This window comes from Rhinolophus sinicus, linkage group LG12, assembly GCF_036562045.2.
Source record: "Rhinolophus sinicus isolate RSC01 linkage group LG12, ASM3656204v1, whole genome shotgun sequence".
Lineage (NCBI taxonomy): Eukaryota > Metazoa > Chordata > Mammalia > Chiroptera > Rhinolophidae > Rhinolophus > Rhinolophus sinicus.
In genome coordinates this window covers 6,363,943-6,389,999 of record NC_133761.1, presented here as the reverse complement: position 1 = coordinate 6,389,999, position 26,057 = coordinate 6,363,943, and the positions used below count along the sequence as shown (strand labels likewise).

The 26,057-nt window shown below is 41.8% G+C and overlaps 1 protein-coding gene across 4 annotated transcripts in view; it reads right to left on the bottom strand.

The window, feature by feature from the left end:
- DNAAF11 (dynein axonemal assembly factor 11) overlaps positions 1 to 26,057 on the bottom strand; it is a 48,579-nt gene that overhangs the window by 21,906 nt on the left and 616 nt on the right. For 3 of the 4 annotated variants that reach the window (XM_019724001.2, XM_074316400.1, XM_074316398.1), the window contains exons 2-7: positions 20,873 to 21,040; positions 17,406 to 17,483; positions 11,902 to 12,074; positions 10,045 to 10,268; positions 4,153 to 4,344; positions 1,332 to 1,409 (exon numbers count right to left, since the gene is read on the bottom strand). In XM_019724001.2, the coding sequence (XP_019579560.2) occupies positions 1,332 to 1,409; positions 4,153 to 4,344; positions 10,045 to 10,268; positions 11,902 to 12,074; positions 17,406 to 17,483; positions 20,873 to 21,040 (913 nt within the window). The remainder of the gene's footprint in view (positions 1 to 1,331; positions 1,410 to 4,152; positions 4,345 to 10,044; positions 10,269 to 11,901; positions 12,075 to 17,405; positions 17,484 to 20,872; positions 21,041 to 26,057) is intronic. The other variant, XM_074316399.1, reaches the window with a different exon arrangement.

Here is a 26,057-nt window from a genome sequence, read left to right as displayed (position 1 = left end):
CTGCAGAGGGCATAGTGGCAGGGATGGGGGTCAGGCAGGTGGACGAGAATGAGTTAGATTAGATGGTGTACAGAGCCACATGGGAATAGGATTCTGGATGATGACAGATGACCCAGAAAGGTAAGGAAGGGTGACCACGTGTCATAGTGGGAGATGGTGGTAGGGGTGGTGATGGGAAATCGGTTCTTCATAGAATCCCCCTGAACAGAATTAGTCTTAGAGGCAGGCAAAGTGGTTAGTGTGATGAGAGGAGTGGGGCACAGAGAGCGCTGGGGGTCTCCCCTAAGCTCTGTTGTAGGCTAAAGAAAGATGTTTTCCCACTATATTTTTAATATCCAAGAAGGCAGAAACCTGTCATATTCACTGCGGTATCCCCAGTACCCAGCATCGTGTGTTTTGCTGCATTCATGCTTGTTGGATAAAGAAGGTACGTGTGTGTATGAAGTGGTGGGGAGGGTGAGATTGTAAACTTGATCACGGAACTCACTAGAATTGGGTTACCATGCACAAGTCAGACACACCAGCTATTAGCTACACGACTTTAGGCAAGTCACTCCACCTGGCTCAGGTTCTGGACCTATGAACAAGAAATACTGCCTATCACACAAGATTGCCGTGCAGATGAAATGAAGGATGCGTGGCTATGATTCAGGATGGTACCTTTACCACGGTAATGGCCTAGCAAACAAAATGATGAAAATAAGTAGATTTTGAGTAATGAAAGGAAGCAAACAAGATTTAGACCATAGGCTTTTTGGTCTGTATTTCGGCTACAAAAGGCCTTTTTAGGCTGCTTTCTAGTTTTACATTTTAAGACAGCCAGCTAGAGTACATCAGATATTATTTATACTTGAGGATTTCCAGTTTGAATATTTTTCCTCTCATTAACTTCATGGAGGTATTTATATCAATTTCCTTCCTTAGCTCTCGAATGCTCTGTAGATGTGTTCCAGGGTATGGAGCAGAGGGACAGGAGAAGTCGCAGTATTCTCAGCCAGCTTGTTCATGGCAGAGTTTTAAAAATTCATAAACACAACAATAATACACTGGCAATTTTCAGGCATAAAATTGTAGATGGTCCAAAGTTTCAGGGGATGTATAAATAACTGAGATTTCCATATGTCAAGATCATTTTCTGGATGCCAAGAAAGTGAAATATAACATTATGCACTTGAAAACATAATTTGCTTTCAAATATGCACAAATGTCATTCTTATTAGAGTCATCGAGCTTGTCAAGAGCGGTCAGATATACTCTCTGCAGAGCGAACCTGGAATTGTAACAATCAACCCACACATTTTGCTTCCAAGTCCCCATGTGGCCCCACGTACTTGGCCTCGTTGACGTTCAGAGCTTTCCCATCTTCAGTGATCAGTGTCCTGGGTAGTTTCACTTTCTTCTTTTTTCCCCTTAAGATGAGGGGGTGGATGGGAACAAGGGGCAGCAGGAAGAGGGAAGAAATAAACAAAGAGAAGAGGAAAGTAATTAATATTTCTGAGAAACAGTTTAAGAAAAATTAATCAGATATTTGTGAATATCTGTTCACTGTTACGAAGTCCATTCCGTTGCTGGGAATTGACAATCAAGCCAGACTTTTGCCGCGTTGTATCGATGTCTGTAAAGCAAAAATGTGACCAAGACAATTTGCCAGATAATTCAAATGGGGGAAAAAAAGACTCCTTTTCATGAAATAGCCATTAATATTTAAATAAGTCCATCTTATGCATGATTTAGCCAGACCATTGTCAATTCTCCATTTGTGTATACAGCTTCTGCTCTAGTTACAGTTTTTTTTTTTTAAATGCCAAGTAGAATGTATTTTGCAGAAATAAAAATACCAGTACATAAAAGGATGACTATCACAGCATTATCTGTAGTGGCAAAACCCTGGGACTGTCACGTATGCCCACCAATGGAGGAATAATTGGATTAATTGTGGTATATTCATGCTATGAAATATTCTACAGCTCTTAAAAAAATGTGTTCACTCTTTATTTACTGATCTAAAAAGTGACAGAAAAGTGCTGATGATGTATTTAGTGAGAACAAGAATATAAAATATAAGTCCTTTTTTTTTTTTAAAGAGCCCATATCCTACACTTGCAGAAATGACTCATCCAGTTGTAGAGGGTAGAGGGAGTTCTGGTGAGATCAACTCAAGCCTTTTAACACTCATTACGTTGAAGGGGTAGGAATAGGAGGAAAAGAGATGGAGCAAAAAGGGAAAGATTCATGGATTTACATGAAGGAAAATGTAGAATGTAAGTTCTATTTATTTAAAACATTACTGAGAATACATAAAAACTTAAATAGGCATATATATGGATAAGCTCTAGAAGATCAGATGGATAAATTTGTTTAGATGGTGGAATTGTAGGCAATGCTTTGAATGCTTTGCCTTGGATTTCTATTGTTCTTTTCACATATTTTATGTCAGTTAACTTTATTTTCAAATAGATAAATTTATTCACACTTTTGTATATTTTTAACTGGACCCCCAGCTCCAATAAGTTAATGTTTCTGTAGACTACATTATTTTCCATGAGCCAGGACAACTAAGGGGTACCAGGAGAGGGAAACAGCTCGGGGACCCACTGGTTTGGGCAAATTCCAGCACACTGAACAGAATGGGGGGACTTTCATCCAAGTCAGCAGTACTTTAGTAGGCTGTCAGGGAAAGAAAAAGTTAGTCTGATTTCCGGCTCAATATAATGTAATTTACATATACTATAAATATGTATTATATACGAGTATACGTTTACCTATATAAATGTAATACGTGTGTATGTATATGTGTGTGTGCATATGTATCAGATATAGAGCACATATGATACAAACATGTAGAATTTCCATTTCAAAGGGTTTTTGAGCCTGCAAAACCCTTTTACATTTCTGGCCCATCTGATTCTCTTAACAATACCGTGGGGAGGTGAGGCAGGTACACTAGTCCCTGTTTAACAGATGAGGAAACAGGCGAGAAGAAGTTAGGTACTTGCCCATATTACACAGAGTAAAATCAGAGTCGCAACATGAATCCCCATTTTCCAATGTTAGTTCAGTGCTCTTCCCAAACTGGCCTCACAGTGTACAAATCACCAAATTTTATAAACAAGCATTTTAGAAAAAAATTCCATTTTCATTTTTGTACTTTCCTATCTAGCTAAGTAATAAGGAAAAGTTTATGAAAGCACCAGAAATTGCTGCTTGTTTTTCTCCTCGTAGGGAGAGATACGGGTTTCCACTTGTGTCACTGCCCCACATTAACCGTAGTTCAGAGCTAACTGATCACGTGCCAAGCTCATGAATTCTAAGTATTCCCATCAGTGATACATTTTACATACTACACCTAAGCAATGACATGAAATGGAATGACACAGAGCCTGTCTTTAAGAAAGCTACTCTGAAAACAATAGCTTAAGCATTGTAGCTTCCAACAAATCATCAGATTATATCTAAATAAATCAAAAGTGAAAAGCATACTGTTAAATGTCCAAGAGAGTTGTATTAGAAAAATATAGTGCCTAATAAAACCGATTTCTAATTATTAATTTTGCAAATTAAAAGACATAGAGTGGCCATTCACCCCACAAAGTGGACTTTTTCTTGGTACCGTGACAACTAGTATCTCTAAGCCAGGGCACTATTACTCGACATGTTTAAAGTGATTACGAAACTACCGTGTTTCCCCGAAAATAGGACCTAACTGGAAAATAAGCCATAGCATGATTTTTCACGGTACTCGTAATATAAAATAAGCCCTAATGCGTCTTTTGGAGCAAAAAATAATATAAGACCCAGTCTTATTTTGGGGGAAATAACTGTAGGGCTTATTTTATATTACGAGCATCCTGAAAAATCATGCTAGGGCTTATCTTCCGGTTAGGTCTTATTTTGGGGGAAACATGGTAAAGATATACAAACAAAACCCTCCCTAAAATGCCATCACTTATGATATTCCAAAGAAAGTAGCTTGATGTTAATAAATGTTAGCAGATACAACCCAACACGAGGCTGAACTTCAACAAGAGCAAAGTTTGTGTGACGGCTAGCAAAGGTTGAACACAGATAATGAGTAAAATAATGTGCAACCACGCCACAGTGTCCATAAGAGAGTGTTACTGCACTCTCAATGATAGGGAAAAACTGGAATACCTTAATTTTTCTTGGTCTTCCCGTTGTTTTTCAATATGTCTAAGAGTTTCCAATCTAGATTCCGGAGTAAACAAAGAGGGTTTGTTCCAGAATTCCAGGTCGTCTTCGCAGTCATCTAATTTCTTTTTGGTATATTCCCCTTCTTGTCTTTCTGGTGCCTGGGGGTGGTCTTTGCTTTCTACAGAAGACGGGCTAGGTAAAAACAAAAGGATGTCTGAGTTTCATCCTTAAACTGCTGCTCCTTAAATATCTTCTACATTTTTCTTATGCTATCCTCTTACTTTGACAAAATGTGTCTGAAACAGAGCTTATCTGAGCCAAGCTGGAGGAAAGTAGAGCTACAGCATCAGGACAGGCCCTCATCATATAGCATCACCAAGACTACTGCAGATTCCAGGGATCACATACCTAGCTGACGTGAGTCACCTGGGAGCTTTATAACAAGTACAGATTCCTGGACTCCCACCAGAGTCTATTCAGCAGATTTGGGGTGAGGCCCTGGAATCTGTATTTTACAGTATTTTGCAGGGGATTCTGATGATCAGACAAACTCAGGGACCACTGACACTTAGCAACCATCCCATCTCCTCAAGCCCACACTCCACACTGCTCCCAGGGATCTAACAGGAAAATTAGATCATATTATTTCCAGGTTCTCTAGCTCCAAAATTCTCCAGTGGGACATATGAGAATTTCCATGGTAAGGCTTCTGCCTACTCTATGTTTCATGGATAACTCCTGATTTGGTAGCTTTATTTGGTAACAGTGCTGTGTTCTCCTTTTTATTCATGTTCTGTGGACTGTCAGCAAACTAAATGTCTCTATACGGCATCAAATCGGTACTTTATGAGATATTCAACATTCATTCAATGTGGATTCAAGAAATATTTATTGAGCATCTTCTGTGTGCCAGACACCAGACACGGCCCTGGTCAAGACAGACAATGACACCACCCGTAGGAGATTCTATTCTAGCAGACAGAAAATGTCACCATAGAGAATAGCCTCTCTGCTCTCACCACGCCCTAGAATATACACTGTGCCGCAAAATGATATTAAATGAAAAAATCCACATGAAGCCTTTAGTACCAAGTATCGCAAATAGTAAATACTCATTAAATGTTAGGTTTTGTTGTTATTGTTACTGAAATGAGATTATACACAAGTCTCATTTAGTTGACCTTCAAATTAGGTGCTTTTTGAAGGGATGGAGCAAAAATACTAGAACATGAAATTGAAATAGTATAAACAGGACACAGTGTAAAATTCTGCTAAGAGTCTTTATTTATTATAAAATGCGACTAAATAGTTTAATAAACTAAGTAATGCAAATTACTGAAAATGCTTTGCCATATAACTATAGTTCTTTATGGTATTAAAAAACAATCTATTAAGGGAATCTACGATATTCTATAACATTCTAGCTAATTGTCACTGAAATAATCAGTTCCATTCTCACTTAAAAGAATTTGTTTTGTGCTGGAAATTGACTAATTGGTACACATTTACCTTTTGCAATATAAAAATACAATAAAAACCAAAAACTGTACTTAAGAAAAACTATAGAAATATCAGCTAAACAACATAAGTCTCCAAAGGTAAAATGTGTATAGCTGGTTGATGAAATAGATTGAGCTTAAGATATGAATCAAAAAAAAATTGCTCTTCAACCACTTCCTTCAAATCTGCTCCCTCGGAAGGAACTCTTTTCCCACGTGTGAGCAGATTTTAAAGAACAGTCTCATCTCAGCTAACACTCACTTTCAGGGCTTGAAAGGCCTACAGTTTAAATAAAACTTGGCATCCAAATTGAAGCCCTTCCCCTCCCTCTCCAAACCCTCCTCCCCTCTCCCAGTTCGAGACGGGCATGGGGAGAGGGGTTCCTTCCTGCTGTACCCCATCCCACTAGGCAGCTACAGGTGCCTCCCGACTTCAGAAATGTGGGCCCAGGAGGATGGGTGGGGGGCAGTCAGCAAACATCTCTCGTGAGAATGAGGCTCTTCTACCTTGGCTGTTGGTACCCTCTCTGGGGCTGATGCCCAGTTACTGTTTTTTCTCCTGTGAGCACAATTGTTGGTTCTTGGAGACACGACAAGAGCCTTCCAAGTATACTGTGGGATCCACATACTACCTGGCTTGTCATTTGTGATAACTCCTCAGTTTCTGCCATTGATGATAGAGCCCACAGTCTCTCATGGCTGCCACTCTCTTAGGCAGCATCCACTCAAGACAGCTCAAGTGCAGCTCCTGCTACCACATGTACTCGGCCTATGGGACATTCACAAGTCCTTGCCATGCCAAATGCTTGAAGTGTAAGCTGCATCCATTAATGCCCTCTTTCCTGACCCTTCTGCTCCAGGCTATTCCAGGCCACAGTTCTCCAGGCTGGAAGCAGGCAGGCTCTGTCTAGTCAAGAGATGAAATGCTCATCTCCCCTTCTTACAAGCCCTGACTCTCTATGGTGTTTCTTCTTGCAGCCTTGAAAGGAAAGTAGCCGCCTACTCCTCCCCAACTATGTCAGTGAGTCTCCTCCAGAACGCCTGGGTTTCTGTTCCTATAGGCTAACTGGAGTGATGGGGTGATAGCTGAGGGACAGCCAGTCCTGTGGGAGAAGCAAGGAGGCACCTGCAAGGAACTCAACTGTGTGCCTCTGCTAACATGCAAGGGACGGGTCGTTTGAAACGTTTGTCAGCACTCAGAAACCAAGACTAGGACGTGATCCCCAACACATTTTATGGCCCTATTATAACTTTGATGCAAAACGCCAGGAAAAAATACAATGGAAAAAGGATATTACAGCATAAAGTCATTTACAAATGCAGGTTAATATTATTCAAAAGTAGTAGCAAAATGAATGGAGCGGTGCATTAAAATACATCATATGGACAATGTGAGTTTATTCTAGAAATTCGAGGATGGTTTAATATTGGAAACCCTATTAATGGGACTCAGCACATTAATAGAAAAACACGATTATCTCAATAGATGCAGAAAAAACATTTAATAAAAATCCAGGATGTGTGATGATAAAAGCTCTTCATCAACTTGGAGTAAAAGGAAATTTGCTTAACTGTACTGAAACTTCACAGCAAATATTATATTAATGATGCAAAATTAGAAACATTCTTCTTAAAATCAGGAACAAGATGCATAAACCCCCCTCTTCCTGTGCTGCTCCACCCCACATTGAAGGTCTTAGCGAGCACCATCAAGAAAGTAGAAAGCAGAAAGCAGAGCCAGGAGGATTGGGAAAAAAATTTAAGTTGCTGTTTATAAAAATTGTTTTTCTACCTACCTAGAAATGACTGGATAATCTACAGACTAACAATTGCGTCTTTTTAAAAATTTCAGCAAGATTGATTAATATAGTATCAGTACACAGAAATCATTTGTCTCCTTATACATCAGCAAGAATAAATTGCAAATCTATTTTTTAAATCCCATTCTACAAGATACTTGGAAATAAATCTAATAAAAGATGATGGGAGACCTTTATAGAGAGAGAATTACAAAAACTTGTTGGAGGACTCAGAAGGTCTAACTAGAGAGAGCTATTCTAAAGTTCAGCAAGGAAAGAATCAATGTCATGAAGATGTCAACTTCCCAATTAACATATAAATTAAATGCAATTTCAATCAAAATGACACTGGGGATTTGGGGGGAATTTGAATAGTGGATTCTAAAATCCTTACAGAAGAGTAAAAAACTAAGAAGAGCCAAGGTAATTTTGAAAAAAACGAGAATACCTCCTACTAAATATCAAGATTGAGCATAAATCTGCAGGAATTAACACCATGGGGCAATCTAGTGAACCCCGAAATGGACCCATAAATGCAGGAGTAGAGGGTACACGGTAAGGGTGGCCTTACAAGCCAGTGGGAGGACAGACAGACAGCACCTGCATCAATGGTGCAGAGGCGATCAGCTACCCACGTGGGAAATGATTAGAACCCCACCCTGCACCACAGTCAAAAGTTAGTTCCAGATAAATGTGACACTGGGGTAATGCAACTTTTCACAAACAAGCCCAGAGACAACAAAAATAAGTATAACTACATGAATATCTCTGAATTCTATAAAACAGAAGCACTTATTAAAATTAAAGACAAGTCACAGACTGGGAGTAGATATGTGCAAAGCACACAACTACAAAAGAATTTTCTTCCAGAATGTAAAAGAACTATAAGTCAATAAAGAAAAATTCATAACTCATTTAAAAGAGGCAGAGGACCTGAAGAGAACCAAGATGGAAGAAATCTGAATAGCCAATAAACAGATGAGAAGATATTCAAACTCACTGGTAATTCTAGAAGTGCAAATTAAATATTAGGTGCTATTCAACAACCCACTTGATTGGCCGATGCTTGAAAATATATTCTCCAGGACCACTGTGTTTCCCGGAAAACAAGACCTAACCAGAAAATAAGCCCTAGCATGATTTTTCAGGATGACTTCCCCTGAACATAAGCCCTAATGCGTCTTTTGGAGCAAAACTTAATATAAGACCCGGTCTTATTTTCAGGGAACCATGGTAGCAATGATTAGGAACTCTCCTATATTGTTGATACATGAAACAATTGGGTAATTAAAGCATACACAGTTGAAAACTGTTCATTAATTGATGATGTGGCAATGTCACTGCTGAATACCCTAGAGAAATTTCATACCTGCACAAGAAGACATGTGCAGACATCTCTGAAAAAAAAAAAAAGAAAAGGAAAACAACCTAAATGGTCACCCAAGGAGAATGGCTGCCCCGGGGCTGATATGCAGCTGGCAGCCACTAGGAGAGCCCTGCAGGTTGTTACAGCCCGTGCACACCTGACCGATCAGGTGAGTCCCTACTGTTAGACATTTTGAACATCACTTCTAGGACACATTGTGATTTATTCATCCAATAGATTTCCACAGCTGGAATGAATGAACTAGTTCTCCCTTTTTCATATGCATGAATCTCAAAAATATAATGAATGGAAAGCAAAGCGGTAGAAAGATAATCATTCATGCTAAAAAATTACACCTAAGTACTCTTGTTTAGGAGGCATAATTGCATAGTGAATATATTAACAATGCGGATGGGATGAACAGATAGGAAAGGCATACTCACTGTAGGATGGTAGACACCACTGCGGATGAAAGGAGGGATGGGATGGAGGAAGGACACTTAGGGAACTTCTGCTCTACAGGCGATATTTTATTTCTTGGTTTAAAAGTGATCCAGAGCCAAGCAAATTATTGATATTTATTAAGTCTGGATGGTGGAATTATAACTGCTGGCTGACTTATTTTTTTAACATGTATGTATGTCTGAAAATTTTATAATTATGATTTTTGCAAGGTTAAGAGATTCTGTTATCAAAATATTTACAGCTTTTACCACATGGAATCAAGCCAACTGACTATAGATGCAATGCACTTAAACAAGCATAAAAAATTCATGTTTGTAAAAAAAAAGACCAATTAGAAGCTTATTAATCACATTAAAAAAATGTATTCATTACATAATTGAACATTATATGATGCAACAAAAAGAATTCAATTTATAATAATGTGATTTGCATTCAACTTTTCTAAAATATTCCTACTTGACAAATCAAAGTATACACCTGTTAATTCATCTTTACTGTGCACCTATTAGAGAGATTGCTGTCTGAGAAGTTCAGATGCAAATGAAAGTTACAAATTTGGAAAGGTATTTTTTCCCTAAGGGAAGAAACCCTCACTACTGTCACAGACAATGAACCTCCCCCACGCCCAAAATTCACATAAAAACATATTCTTCAAATTAATCTTCTGGAATATTAGTGATACTGTAAACACCTTAGGAGAAGAACACAGTTTGCTGCTTCTAACAAACGTTAACTCAAAAGGAAACTCGAATGATTTACGTACAGAGTAGCAGCGATGTCGGTGTACCAACGTCCATCAAAGCCTGGGCGACTTTTCTTTTCTCTGCTTTCCTGCTCTTCCTGCAGTTTCCTCTGAGCCTCTTTCTTGTCTTTGGCTCGTCTGAGGCAGTAAGCTTTCTCCTGCTCTCTGATCTGCCGTTCAATTACTGGAAAGTTCTGTAACGCCTGAATCCTTTCTGAGCGTTCTATTTCTTTACCGTCCAACCACTTGAATAAAACACAACCAATACAGAGTCATTGTTCAAAAGTTGCCATTTGAATCAGCCCCAAGTTGACTTTGATTGGAATGTTTCAAACTTAGAAATGATAAATAATACACCATATGATATGGAATTAAAAGCAAAGTACTTAACGGGGTACATCAGAAACTCGGACCTTAGTCACTATTTATTTCATACAATTAACACAGTTTACAAACTGTCTTTACTAGTAATAATAAGTAGGTCTTCTGTTAAAACCAATTACTAATGGCAAGCTCTCAACTATATTAATTTTATAACTACTCACTATATCAAGGATTTCAATGCCCCAAGTCAAACCGTAGCGCTAAAGTATAACAATGACCCTTCCCAAATGTCCTCTACAAGAAAGGGCCTCGTAGATCACACAGAATTGAGCCCAGTACCTGCGAGCCCATGTTCTACGCGTCACCATACAGACAAGAAACAGGAAAGCTCATACCGAGAGCGCCTAACAAATTTGGGACTTTGCCATGTATCTGTCAGTACCTGCTCTAGGGGGGTCTTCTTACTGGATCTAATTTATTTGATGACTTCTGTTTGGTAGTCTCTGAAATTGGCCCAAGTTTCCTTCGAGCCAAAAGCACACCTGAGTGTAGAAGGCCTAATGAACTGAGAGACGAAGTTTTCAACTGTGCGTTATAATATTCCTTGGTCTTTACTTAGGATTCTTGCATCACAGAGGTAGGGTGTCCACGCTACCTATATCACTGCACAGGTGGTGGAGCAAAGAGAAAGAGAAACTAAAATTCATTGACAGCCTCATAGAACGCCTTTAAAGTAGAAACGATCATCCCATTACAGATCGGAAAAATGAGGCATGCAACTCATAGGCAGTGGAGACGTGAGTCCCACCTGGTGTGCCTGCGACCAGACTTCTCCCACTGCACTACTGTGTCTTCTCACTGCCTGGACTGGCTCAGACACCGGGGAGAGGCTACTTGGAAAGGGCTGACTCTCCTCACACCTCTTCTATGTGTCTGTCTAAATAACTACCCTGTTGTTGTGCGTTAAATTGTATCTCCTTCCAAAAAAAGTTATGTTGAAGCTCTAACCCCAGAGCCTCAGAATGGGACCTTATTTGGAAACAGGGTCATTGCAGATGTCTTTAGTTAAGATGAGGTCATGCTAGGACCCAGAAAACACCATCCAAGTATTTCAATACATACCAAAGTCTGAGAACCGCTAACACAGAGAACAAGTTAATAGGAAACAATAACATAATAATAATTACAAAAGCACAGTAGTTTAAGACTATGGAATACAAAGGTATTTATAACTGTTAACTAACTGCATTGCTGTTAGTAACGATGAATGCTCTTCGTAACAATGATTTGAACGCATCAAGAAATCGTTCAATTAAGCTCTGTGTATTCCGAGTGAGAAAGGAGAAAAGTACGCAATTTATTTTTCAGGGATTTATTAAAGCACTTAAAACAATTTTAAAGGCTCAGTAAGTCAAAAAATTGGTTTTGATTTTCTGGACTATTTCATTCTCTGAAACAACTCACGTTCCTGACAATGCTGTGAATAACTCAGGACTTACTGCAGTTGCTTGTTTTTATTTTTCTGAGATTTCTGCATCATCGAAATAAGCATACCTTTAATTGTTGAAGAGTGGCCACCACAAATGGCCGGTAGCCCTCAAAGTCCGCACATGGGTTCCCCATGAGAAAGATCTCCTTCAGGTGGATATTGTGCTGAAGGGTTTTAATGCTGCTCAGCTCGCCAATGAAATTTACAGTCAAGTCAAGTTTCGTCAGCCCTTCGCATCCTGTTGAGAGAAGTGAAAAGAAAACAAAGCAAAAACAAACAAACAAAAATATCACACTGGTAACAAAATGTGTGCAATAAACAGCACGTAATAGAAGCAACAGTTGCCATATATTAAGTCTGCTGATGGATTGCATTGCTAATTCTGTCGCATCCTTGCTGTGTGACCTGGGAAAAGTTACAAGCCTCAGCCTTCTCGTCTGTAGAATTTTCACGGTATTGGTACCCAGCTCAGGGGTTGTGAAGACAATAAGAGGATTCATGGAAAACTCTTAGCACACTGCCTCACACCCAGACAGCTTCCGTAAATATTAGCCAGGGTTAGAAGTAGCCCAATGAGCACTCCTGTGACTATCACGTGGCCTCTGGGACAATGTGCCTACCGGGCAAGAAGGATGCTTGCTGTCACATAAGCGGAGAGTTTACAGTGTCTTAAGGAAGAGGTGACCTGGTTTACAGAGCAGCCTCTGTGGGCTAGGTTCAGGGTGAGGCTCTCTCCCTGTGATTGGCTCACGCTTGTTGGATTGACATGGCCGATTTTGCAACCTTCAGCATCTAGATAGTCGTGTCCAGCTGACAACCCAGCTCTATCTTGTTCTGTACTCATTTCTTCAAACTTCTGCAAAATTCTACCCTCCCCATGTGCTTCCTGACTATATACAGCTTTTCTGTCATTGTTTTGTGGCTGTATATGAGTAACTTGGGGTGAACTCAAGTTCCTGATATCTCATAGTAAGCTCACCAAAATGAACTTGATTCCGATTAATTCATAGCTCTGTAGCCATGCCACCTTTGGCAAAGTTTTTCTCATTGCTGAACCAATTTCACTAAGTGCAGTGTCCTCTCCCCCTCACCCGGTCTTGATTCTAGCACCTGACTTCACCTTGTCCAGAATTCCACGTTTTCCTCCTATCTAGTCACATCCCAAGCCAGTCTCTTCCAAATGGCTTAGTTCTACCTTCGTGCTTCCAGATATAGCAGAATAGGAAAGGCAGTCACAGGAGGTGTCAGAATCTGAGTACAGTCAGAGTGGTGTCATCATGGAGTCAGAGCCCAGGGAGGGCAGGGAGGCACCCTCACGTGACACCCTGGAAGAGGTATCAGAGAGCAAGCAGAGCGAAGAGGGAATCCCCGTGGGCGGGGGATCAAAAGCAAAGTGTCAGAGCTTGAGCAGGGCAAGGAGGACATGCAGGCAGGGGCTGCCCAGCAGGGGAGCAGGGCCGCAAACCAGGTGAAGAAGGCACCCACGTGGGGCTCAGCCTACTGCAGGGTGTCGGAGACTGAGCAGGGGGAGCAGCACATCCCATGGCGGGGCTGCTGGCTGGGGCGGCGGTGGGGGGGGGGGTCACAGCGCAAATTAGAGAAGGTAGTGAAGAAGGCCTCCTGGAAGTGGGCCTTCTAACAACATCTTCCCCAGCTGATGCGATGGATCAGAGAGGAACCATCCGAACAGACTCTTCCTGAATCCTGACCCACAAAGCTGGGGGAGGGGAGGGCAGGGAGGAAGTTGCTATAATGCACTGAGCTTTGGGATAGTTTTTCCCACTGCAATAGATAACGGGAACTGTAAGGGAAATGAGCTAAGAAATGAACAATCTCGCACGGCTACTAAACGGGGAATTGGGAACTGAATCCCGGTCTGCCCCGCTGAAAAGCCTCTGAGTTGGTGCACTAGGGAATATCTTTGCCAATGTCAGCTATTTATTACCAACATGTCATCAGCAGCCTCATCATCATCACCACCTTAAAATTCTTGAGCCAAAGCTTTGTGGCATCCAATTTTGAGGTCTGTAAGTACCAGCAGTTGTAGTCCCACCCATCTGACCGGTGGGCCCAGGGCTGGACTTGCCTGCTATTCACAGCAAGGCCAGCGAGAGCCAGACCAGCCTGTTGGAAGGTGGGAGGAGGAAGGGGGAGGAAGAAAGGTCAGAGGTCAGATGTGGGTCCTACCAATAAGGTGTCAGTTCGCAACACCAGTCACCATGAATGGGTCCATATCCCATATTTTATTATGGTGCCCCATTACCGTGTTGCCCCGAAAATAAGACCTATCCAGACCATCAGCTCTAATGCGTCTTTTGGAGCAAAAATTAATATAATACCCAGTCTTAGATTATATTATATTAGACCCAGTATTACGTAATATTATATTATATTAATTAAATTATATTATATTAGACCCCGTATTATATAATATTATATTATATTATACTATACCCAGTTTTATGTTATAGTAAAATAAGACCAGATCGTATGTTAATTTTTCCTCCAAAAGATGCATTAGAGCTGATGGTCCAGCTAGGTCTTATTTTCAGGGAAACATGGTATGTGATATAAAACTGCAAGCAGGGTCGGCAGAAGAGAACAGTGGACCTTGGGGCAGTGTGGGGACACGATCTGCCTCTTCCGTATCAGGGAGCCAACAGACAAAGCCTAAAAGGAGAATAACAAGGAACAGCCCAGAAAGCACACAGTGAGCACACCAGGTAAAAACTTGGAGAAGAAGGAAGGAGACTTGAGAGGAGCCGGTCACCTCTAGGGGGCGGGATTTAGGGGTCCGAGGGCGTTGACAACATATGTACAGCTAGCACTCCAACTTTTTAAGTTGTGTATTGTATTACTATAGAAAATGTATTAATCATTAAAAAGATGACTCTCCAAAATGCACAAGAACAAATAAACACTTTTATATATTCTAGATTCTACTACATTGGCGAAGGACATTCATTACTTCACATTTTCAAAAACAATCACATAAATGAAAAAAAGGACAACAAAATCACTACTTCTATTAAATTAGTAAAAACAGAGACAAATTTTTTTAAACTGTTGTCAAGTCTAAAAGATCACAATTATTCTTTTTAGCATCAATCTGACAATACATGAAATAAATTTTTAAATGTTTTCCCACCCGGATCCTGAATTTCATTTGGGTACATCAACTCAAAACAGGTAATTTGTACAAAGCTGTTTACAACAGTTCTGTTCACAAAATCAATCACAATTAAAAACAATCCAAGCACCAAACAATAAGGAGTTATTTACAACATATCAATGTACTTGGTAATTCAGTCATTAAATTATAAATATGTGGGCTCAGCCACTATATGAAGAATGAATATGAAACTACATATGTATATAAATATAATTAAGTTTCTATCTCTACGTCAATATGTTCTACACTTACAAAAAAGTGTTAGATGGATTTTATGAAGTGTGAAAGATATATTTGGCATAATCTAATTTAAGATACAGGTTACCAGGTATTTCTTAGTTTACTTTGAGATATTCTGGGAGACATTTTTACTATGTTTTTCTTTCATCTGAGTACAGGTTGACATTTGAAAGACGCCAAGTTCAAAAATTCATGTATTTTTGGAATTTACTGTAATTTTATAGATGAAGGACCCTCCAAATGTTCATCATAGTTTTCACCGTGATGAGTCTTAATTTTTCTTCTAGTCAGCCTACATAAAAGGAAACTACATTTGCCATCCTGAAGAACAATTCTGGCTGAACTAGCCGGGCTTGAGAAGTTCCCCCGCCCCGCAGTTAGGCACTGCTTTCTTCACCTGAGTTCCACCCTCTACCTCCTGGTCTGCGAAGACCCAGCCCAATGACGCACGGGGGTCTGAAGGTCACTGAAACCAACAGCACTGGCTCCCCAAGGGGGGCAGCTCACACTATTAGAAACCCTACCTCTCCTTCCACGTTAGGGAGGGTGAGGAGTAGGGAATGAAAAAGAAGCTACTTTATTCTTTCCAGGTAAATCCACAACGGGGAAAAAGGAAAAAGGATACTAGCTATTTTTTGCCATCCAGCAAAACAAACAAAAATGCAACTCACGTTTAAAATTATATTGAGATAATTTACATAAGTAGGTGAGCTGCATCTGTCTAGCCATCTTCCTCCTCTTTCACTTCAAACCCTTAAAATGAAACAAAAAGTGCGTCTCTGCCAGCAGACGCCATCCACCCAAACATATCCTCAAACTGCCCTGAGCCGGGCGCGCCCACGTGAGAGCTGGGAAGTGGATCCGCCCAAGGAAGGAGCGTCCAGGTAACGCCTGAGGTGGGCTGCGGGTTGTGATGCCCAAAGCGCAAAAAGACAATAGTGACGACGCTGCCCTCTAGTGGTGATGACCAAAACAGACCGCAGAAATAGAACTTCCCCATCCTTTCACATACTTGCATCAAAATAACAAGTCCCGGACAAGCCAACCAAGAGTGAGCGTTTTAATGATTCCTCTGACATTTTATATTGGCATTTTACTACCGCAAAACATGGATACTGAGTAAATTTTGTTATTCCATTTGTTCACACGAGAACATAGTCACAGGGCTGTAGAGTGGTAGCTCAGAGAGCAATGACTCCATTTCTAACGTGGAAAAATGCCAACCATGGGAAGAATCATCTCAATTCCAGCACTGATGATGGGTCTGGGGCTTTGATAGTGATGATATTTTAGGCTTTGAGGATGAAAATTTTAAATGTATGATGAATATTTATGTCTTGGTTGATATATGACTTTGATAGTCGCTGAAATATCAATTTCTAAGGAGGTAAACAGGATAAAATCTCCCATAACCTAAGTAACATCCTCCAAACTTCAGCTGTTGGCAGATGGGAGTGGGGTGGGGAGAGCAGCTTGCCTGCCTCTGCTCCCTGCCCCTGCGCTCCGAGGGAATGCCTGCCGGTCCTCATGTTCTGCCCACTCCCACAGATCCCACAGCAGCCCTGCCAGCCAGGCGGGAGGCTGGAGGTGCAAACACAACACAACCTCACAACTGCACACGAGCCCACACCAGCCACCTAACCAACCAAACCCTTTGTGATTATGAAAAGACACCAAGTGTTACCAGACATTTAGAAAAGCAATAATGTTACAAAATAGAAGCCTGCCAAGGAAAACAGGAAAGCTTCCAGAATGTAGCACAGCACAAAGAGGTTTAAATAGGATGCGGGTTGAGGGGCATGGAAGATCAACCTAATGCAATCAAAATATACATTTAAAAGAAGTCTGAGGGGAGAGCAGAGAAAATAGAGGGGATGGATATGTCTATTACGTTGATTGTGGTGATGGTTTCACAGGTGTGTGCATATGTCCAAACTCATCCAATATATGCATTAAATACATACAGGTCTTTGTACATCAATTATACCCAACAAAGCTATTATTAAAAAGGAGAATAGCTGTACTCCAAAGGATACCGTCAAGGAAACTGACAAGAAAACCAACAGAATGGGAGAATATATTGTTTAAGCAATACAGTTTAAATCTAATTTTAAACCTCAATTTTAATTCACAGTAAAATTAGAAAAAAATTCTTACCTTCCAAATTTTCAATTTTTTCAATGTTGTTTAAAGCTAAATTCAAGTATTCAAGTTTCTTGAGTTTGCTAACATTTTCTGAAATATACAAATAATGTAATTAACCTTCAAGACAAAAGACATTTTTACAGAATCTATTGTGATGACAAAGAGTCTAAATATTATTATGGTTCTCAAATCCATGCTGCTTTTTCAAATCTATACCTGCACATCACACTGTTGATTGCCCATGCGACATCCATTTCTCCCTCCATCCTTCCTAATAGAAGCCACTTCAGCCCCAACTCCAGGGGTAAGGCTTAACCACGCTGCGCCAGTGCATGGCAATCCCATGTCCCTTGCTCGTGACAGCTCAGCAACACAGTCTTAGGTCACCCAGCCCTTGTGAAGCAGGAGAGGGCATGCACATCAAATGCTCCCAACCAGATGAAAAGGCAAGATCTCAATCCCATGTTTGGTTTGGGGATTTCCTTTCTCTTTTTTCCCTGCTGGATGTTAAAAAGGAAGGAAGTGTTGTCCCTATTGATACCCAGTCCTCTTGCAACCAGAAGGGGACCAGCTCTAAGATGAAGCCCATTGTGGCTGGTGGAACAGACCAAATGAATCAACCAACCAAGAGATGAAGCTTGTCCTATCTCTAGACTAATAGGTGGGTAAGATATTGGTTTCCTTCCTGGGAAGCCACTTTGAGTTGGCTTCTCCTTGACTCGAAGCCCACAGCATCCTGACACAGGGTTATCATTTTTAATAAATATGAAAGCCCATAAAGGCAAAACGACAGTGTGAGTAAGTCAAGGAATTACTGTTGGATGGGGCCCTTTAAAAACAGCTCATGCTACCATAGCTAACGTCACTGAATGCTCTTTGTACGCCACGTGATTTTCTAAGCCTTTTGTATATATAATGTCATTAATCCTCATAACAACCCTATGAGGTAAAAACTCTATTACTGTCTTCCTTTTACAAGTGAGAATACCAAGGTGCGAAGAATGAAGCCACTTGTTCAAGGTTTAGTGGTAGAGGCAGAAAATTTGACTCCAGAGCTTGGCAGTAAATCATTACACTAGACCTTGAAAGAATAGTCCTTCCTGAGACGACATGAATGTAAAAAGCCATGCTAAGGAATGTGCGTTTGGGCAGCCCCACTTAAATAATGCTTCTTCTACTCAGGGATATTATGAAGATCAAATATGATGATTTACAATCATCACCCTTATCATCACTGCATTTCATTTAAAATTTATAAAATATCATGTACTTGCTCTCACAGACCTGAGAGTAAGTTTTCCTTTCCGAGCCTCAGTTTACTCATTTTTCAAAATGAGGATTTTAGAAAAAATTACTCAAGTGTCTCTCAGCAGTTAGATTATCCTAAGTGATACTGATGTTAGTAAAGGTTCTCTAGGCAGCATCTGAATGTTTGAGAGTCAACAGATTTGTAGAGGTCTTTGTGCCAAGGATTGTGATGACAAGAGTGTCTCGTCTGTGTTCTGAACAAAAATACCTGAAGTTATCATGGTTAAAATTGCCAGCCCTCAATCAAATACCTTTTCCTTCCCCACATTTGTTATATGTATAATAACAGTCTAAATGCTAAAAGAGTCATCTAGTGGAAAAACAAAGGTAAGTTTTGTTCAGGAAGTATGTCCCTAAATTAACTCCTCAAGGACAAATGGGCCAAGTGGGTCAGAAAGAGAAAAGGACTCTGTAAGTAGACGCTATAGAGCCTCTGAGCCGCAGGAAGGGAGTCAGAGCATTGGAGCCCAAACCATCCTGGAAGCAGCTGCTCTTCCATAACCAGAGTCCTGGGCCAAACCCTCCCCAATTCGAGCAGCTCTGGGGCTGTCAGCTTTGCCCAGGCTGGAGGTTCAGGGCAAAGTCATTACAAATGCAGATTCTGCGAGCCCACCTCCACAGATACTGGGTCAGTAGGTGTGGGATGGGCTCTGAGCCCCCCTTTCACAGGACCCCAGAGAGTCCTCAGCTCACACCTGGACCGACACTAAATAGAGCCTTCCCCCCACCCCCCAACCCCCTTCCTTGTAGCCCATCTGCATCTCCCAGAGAGGAACAGAACTTCAGGGAGGGCAACTGTTTTTGCAAAGTGTTATTTCAATGGCACATGAGTTAAGTCTCAATCCAAGAGGAATACTAGCTAAATAAATGCCTAAATGCCTATGGGTGGGGTAGCACTGAAAAATCCCATTATTAAAATTTAAAAGGGTGTTTAATTTAAGAATACTTTGGAAGCAAAAATGTAAGCCTCCTCACAGCTCTGAAAAGGACTGAAATGTGATGCTACTAATGAGTCATTGTGATGGGCCCAGCTGTGGAGATGAAAATTGCGAGAACTCTTTTAGATCAGTACAATGAGGCCGGCTCTTCAATGACCCCATGCGTGAAAGCTGGTGGTTGTCTGTAACCGCCTTTTAATTGAACAATGTGCCAGAGTTTCAAATTCCTGGTAGAGTAAAAGATGCCGAAAATAATTATCTGAAGAAAGAACTCTAATACATCTTCAGAAAAGAGGATGCAAATTTTAGGCTTTTTGCAACCGTAGGGCCAATTTTGAATGATCCACCAAACTAGAGGCAACCACACCGCCAGGGTTTCTCAAGCCCAGCAATCCCTACATGTGAGGCTGGGTAACTCTTCCTTCTGTGGGGAGTCCTGGGCATTGCAGGGTGGTCAGCAGCATCCCTGGCCCATGCACACTACATGCTATTAGTAGCCCTAACACACACACACACACACACACACACACACACATACACACACACACACAGCAATCAAAAATGTCTCCAGACATTACCACATGCCCCTATTGAGAACCCCTGCACATCAGCTTGGATAGTTAAAATATAACCTTAAAAGCTGACCTCTGGGTTCCAGCGCCAGAACCCACAGGGGCTGGCGCTCACTGTGCTCACTGTGCTTCGTCAAACCTGACGCCATGCCTCTTCCTCTAACTCTGTTCAGTTCTCCTTTCATTCAGCTAGTTTGGGGCACCCTGGGGTACGTGACAAGATGAATATTAATAACAGCAGCAGCCATCGTGCCATGAGTGAGGTGCTATGCACATCGTTTCCTGTCGTCCTCATACCGCTTCTGTGTGTCAGCTCTTATCCCCATTTTACAGATAGCAACACTAAGACTTGGACAACCTCACTGACTGGCCTCACTTGACACATGTGCTAAGTGGTAGAGGGGGGGCTCAGACCCCGGTCCGCCTGACGTCAGGGCCTGCGCCTGCTCTTCCCATGAAACCACACTATGCTCTTCTGAGTGTGGGGGACACTCCTCCTGTTTCCACGTGGCAGCTGCTGAGCGAAGCTGTGTCCACTTCCCCATGTAATTCTGTCTCCCTCTAACAATAACACTGCCTTCTCCAAAGTTCTCCCATCCACAATGTTAAAAAACAAACACACACACACACAAAACCATAGACTAAAGTCCTGACCACTTACCAATTTTCCCAATTAGATTGTTTTGAAGGTAGAGGATCTTTAACTCCCGGCACCATTTGTCAATATGTTCTAGTTTTTCTATTTCTTGCTGATGCAAGGAGAGCTCCTCCAGGGAAAAAATTACACACTCGTTGTGCTCAGCGTTCCGTCTAATGAGGTCTTCTGTGACTGAAAGAACATTTGTCACATATCACACTTCCGTCCTTGGGCGCATCAGCAGGTTAACACATTACTGACGCATTGGGTTTTTCTTTGCAGTTAAGGGCCCATTCTCCAGGCCAAAGTGAGTTTCAAAAGGAAAGCGACCAGAGGCTGCTGCCCCCTGCTGGACGATTTGTGACGCCACGATGCGTCAGAGGGAAGAAAGATACCATATGTGTTGTCTCTTCAGTGCAGGGTGTACACACATTTTGGTGCATGGATGGAGACAGAGTTGATGTGTAATGACTACAAGAATGTTGATATGGAGGTATTGTGGTGGTATCACGTCCAACTGGATGAGACCCACAAAGTAAACGCAGAGCAAGCAACTTGCTACTGAGGCAGAGTTGGGCTGACAGGGCACAAATATGAAAGCACCTCCCACCGAGCGATAAGGAAAGGCTCATCCACACGTTCATTCAACTGGTATTACGTTGAAGAGAAAGGAGAGGAAGGCCCCAGATTCTACACTGCAATCGTATAAAGCAACCACCACTTGGTCTGTTTCCAGCAGAACTGAAAGAAGCTTCTCACAGGAGGAGCGGTAATGAGTCTCCTCCCCAGTGATACGCAGGACTGGGTTGGCCTGATGGTGGCACCAAGGGACTGGAGACAACACCCTGGTCCACAGTTGGAGCCAAGAACAAGACAAAAAGCACCTTCATAAGATGCAGTAAAATCAAGGCGGTAACGACAGTGGAGAAACCCTGCATCTCCAGTGCTATTGGGAAACTATTAATCCACTTGAACCCCCACGTTTTAGGAATGTGGCGCTCTCGCATGTCCACCCCAAGAGATGATATTCATTCACTGCCCGTTTACAAGGTGCCAGGCGCTGTCCTAAACGCTTTGCATGTAGTAACATATGCGTAGGGACAATACCTATTTACATTTGTCAGATGAGAAGTGGAGACCAGACAGTTTTTAAATTTGCCTAAGGTCTTGGTAGGACGTGCTAGAGCCCCCTTTTAAATGCACGAGCCTGGCGCCTGACCCTGTGCCTTTAACCGCTGGGCTACTCTGTCCCCAGCACGAGCAAATAAGAGCTTCTGGAGATGTCTCGGGCTTCCTCCATGTGCACGCTCCTCGAGCTGAAGCCAAGTTCTTCACAGCACCTTCAGCAGCCCCGCATCCGTGCCACACCCTCCAAGTGGAGTTTGCCTTTATCAAAAAATGCGAAAACATGTATGAACCTTATCATTTGTGTGCAGTTGGCTGAACCCTCTGCTACTTCTCGTGTTAGGAGATTGGATAACTTGCAATGACAGTTCTTTGGAAGGAAGACGAGGGAAATGTAGAGGGTGAGAGATTCAAATACCACACGGGGAATGTCCCCACTGCTATAAGCTTTGACTCAACCAACAGGCAGAGATGGCTGCAAAGCAGGTCCTGGGGAGGGGCAGGCCAAAGTGGCCCCAGAAGGGAGGGCGCTGGCTCACTGGGGTCCTGACTGCCTGCTGCATTCTACTGTCTCTGGCTGCCACTGCTAGAAGGCAAACCAGCTCAAATACAGGGCTCTATTCAGGAAAAAAAAACCAAAAACCTTTCTGAGGACCAGACCTATATAAAAAAGGGCATCAAGATTACTCTCCAAGAGTCCCACCACCAAAGTTGATCCTAACAGCAAATCAACGGATAACGAATAAATGGTACAGCCCAGCTGAGAATAGAGAAGCCGCTGTGTAAGGTAGCTACAAGGATTCTCTCAGCAAGGATGCGACATGGCTTAAGGGGCTGAGATGGCACACCCGATGTTATTGCAGCTAACTTACTGAAATGTGGGAATTACTCACCAGGTGGGGAATTTCCTCAATGACTAATGGTGCATATAGGATGTAAACTACACAAAGCCACGGGGGAGGGGGATTTTGGGAGGCCTTGCTATCATTAGACCTGGAGTCAATGGGGCCAGAAGGACCTGCCCATCCAGAGCCCATGGCTGTCCCTGTAGACCATGCCCCAGGTAGGGGAGCAATGGAATCCCCTGCCCATGTTGCCCCAAGCCCAGCTCCAAGTCCCGCTCTGGCAGCCTCTCCAAGGCTCATTCCTGAAGAAACCCTCTACCATCAGGTAAGCCTCCCTACACCCAGGAGTGTCCAAGGAGCAGCTGTTTCCAGGAATGTGGAGAGCTTGGTGCATAGGTAGTATATACCTTCACACATGGGCATGAGGGAGGGACCAAGATAGAGCCAGGCATGGGAAGAGGAGGGAGGGGCGGCCAGGGAGCCAGCTCTCCCCAGCCACCAGCTCTGGCACAAAACCCAAGGAGTTTGAGAAACTTATATTAAATATAGCCTCCTGGGTTATTATGAAGGTACCCTTTTAGGGAGAAAAATGTATTTTATTTGGCAGTTTGATCACGACCTGATACATGGCCCTCCACTTATATTCTTTCCCGGATCCCCGGTTGCCCCAGAAGGCTTAGTGGGACGTCCCTATGGAAGATAGAAACCTAACTTGAACTCCATCAGAGCCGTAACCTAGAGGCATGGTTAAGTTGAATGTGTTCAGGGGAATTCTGAAAGCATCTTTTCTTTTTTTAATTTTTTTATTAGTTTCAGGTGCACAAAACAATGTAATAGCTAGTTAGACATTTATCATTTATATCCCTCACACAGTGACAAACCCCCCCATCCACTATCCCTCTGACATCACACACAGCCATTACATTTCCACTGTCTCTATTCCTAATGCTGTACTCCGCTTCTTGTAACTACATATATATATATAATTGTGGTTGACATAGATTATTCTTCAGCTTCAGGTGTACAGTGCAGTGATCAGGCATCTACATCTTCCCTGAGGTGGGCTCCCTAACGAGACAAGTGTCCATCGGATACCCTACAAAATCTTTACAACATTATTGATGTTTATTGTGGCACTGTACACAATAGCCAAGACATGGAAACAACCGAAATGCCCATCGGTAGATGACTGGATTAAGAAACTGTGGTACATTTATACAATGGAGTATTACGCAGCCATAAAGAAAAAAAGAAATCTTACCATTTGCAACAATATGGATGGACCTGAAGAACATTATGTTAAGTGAAATAAGTCAGACAGAGAAAGACAAATACCGTAAGACCTGAAAGCATCTTAAGCATCATCACTTCATCTCTGGCCTGGGACAGCTGTCTCAGCGTCTGCACCGCCCACAGAGGGAGGGCTTCCCGGATCTCACACCCTATCACAGGTTCCTCCAGCTCTACAGACTTAGAAGCTTTCCTGATTTGTTCAAACCTGGAGACTTGCAGGTTCCTCCAACTGTTGACAAAGTTCCTACTGGTACCAAACACTCTTCCTATGCTCCCTTGCTACCCCCAAAATAAGACCTAACCAGAAAATAAGTCCTAGCATGTCTTTTAATAAGACATCTCCTGAAAATAAGCCCTAATGCATCTTTTGGAGCAAAACTTAATATAAGACCCAGTCTTATTTTGGAGGACACATGGTTTAGGGCTTATTTTCAGGGGATGTCTTATTAAAAACCATGCTAAGGCTTATTTTCCGGTTAGGTCTTATTTTTGGGGAAACACGGTACAACTTCCTTAAAATTAACAACAACAACAACAACAACCTCTTTCTATTATGCTACTACGTGTGTGAATTGATCATTTCCGTGCAATTGTCAAAGCTTGGCTTTCAGGGGCGTGTAGATAATAGGAAGGAATTATGTTGATCCCGATCTCCTAATCATGAGAATTCAGATGATAAAAAACCACTATTAGTTGAAAACGGAGAGGAGCAGGGGAACCTCTCTCAGCCTAAATAACCAGTTTACACACACACGCACACAAGGGAGTTCATGCAGCACAATAACAATAATTAGACACAATTAGGACTGATTAAAAGAAAATGGAGAGTCACAGAAGAAAGTAGAGCTGTGAAAGTCTCGAATATTTCCCTTTTCTGAAAACCACCTTAATAAAAAAAATTCACAATTTCTTGCCCAGTTTCTTAAACGTAGCCCGTTTTGGGACTTGCAGCTGGGGTTGCCAGAGTTAGCAAATGAAAATACTGTTTGTCCTGTATTTTATCTGACACCCCACCGACTATAAGAAAGGCTGGATCCCCAAGGGGAAGGCCTCTGCAACAGCATAGCAAGAGTACATGGCAATGATTCTTTCAATCCTTTCCGAAAGAACTGATTGGTCATTACTTGAAGAACGACACACTGGGAAAAGGGGCATTCCAGAACATTTTGAGGCCTGTTTGGACACAGTATGTTAGCTGACATGAACACCTAGAAACACAAAGCATTATCAAGGCATGTTTTGTTTTTTTTTTAGAGTGGGGACACGTGGGGGCCAGGTAATAAACGGAACTACACCGGTGTCTAGAGATCAGTGAGCCCACAATTTGTTAATCCATTAACAGATGTTGGAGAATACTTGGGTTGTTTCCATGTTTTATAGCTCCTATAAAAGTAGGTGCTATAAATATTCATACACAACTCTTTGTGTGGATGAAGGTTTTCATTTTTCCATTGGTAATATCTGGGAGTAAAATGGGTGGGTTACAATACCGAAACAAAATTTTCATTTAATTTTTTAAGACTGCCTAATTTTCTTGTCTATTGCTTTATGAAAGAGGGTGAGAGGAAATATCAGTACCTGGTTAAGCTATGGGGGGTGGGGGAGGTCACATTTACAAATCACCTGCCTTCTCCACTGCCAGGCTGTCAACTCTTCCAAGGCAGAAACACCATCATCTAGCAGAGTCTCTTAATTAAAAAAACATTAATTATGACACTTGTACACGTGATCAGTTAGGTTGAACTGTACCAAATGCCATTTGAGCAGGTCCAAAACGGTGCTGGGATCAAAAGGGTTCAAGGACCTAACATAAGTGGCTCAATCTAATATAAACAACTGTTCATCCCATCACTTTGCACATTCTCTTGGTATTTTTAAAGGAATGCTTTTACAACACTTACTATGCCCGTAAAGCAATACTATTATTGCCTTCGTTTTGGAGATGA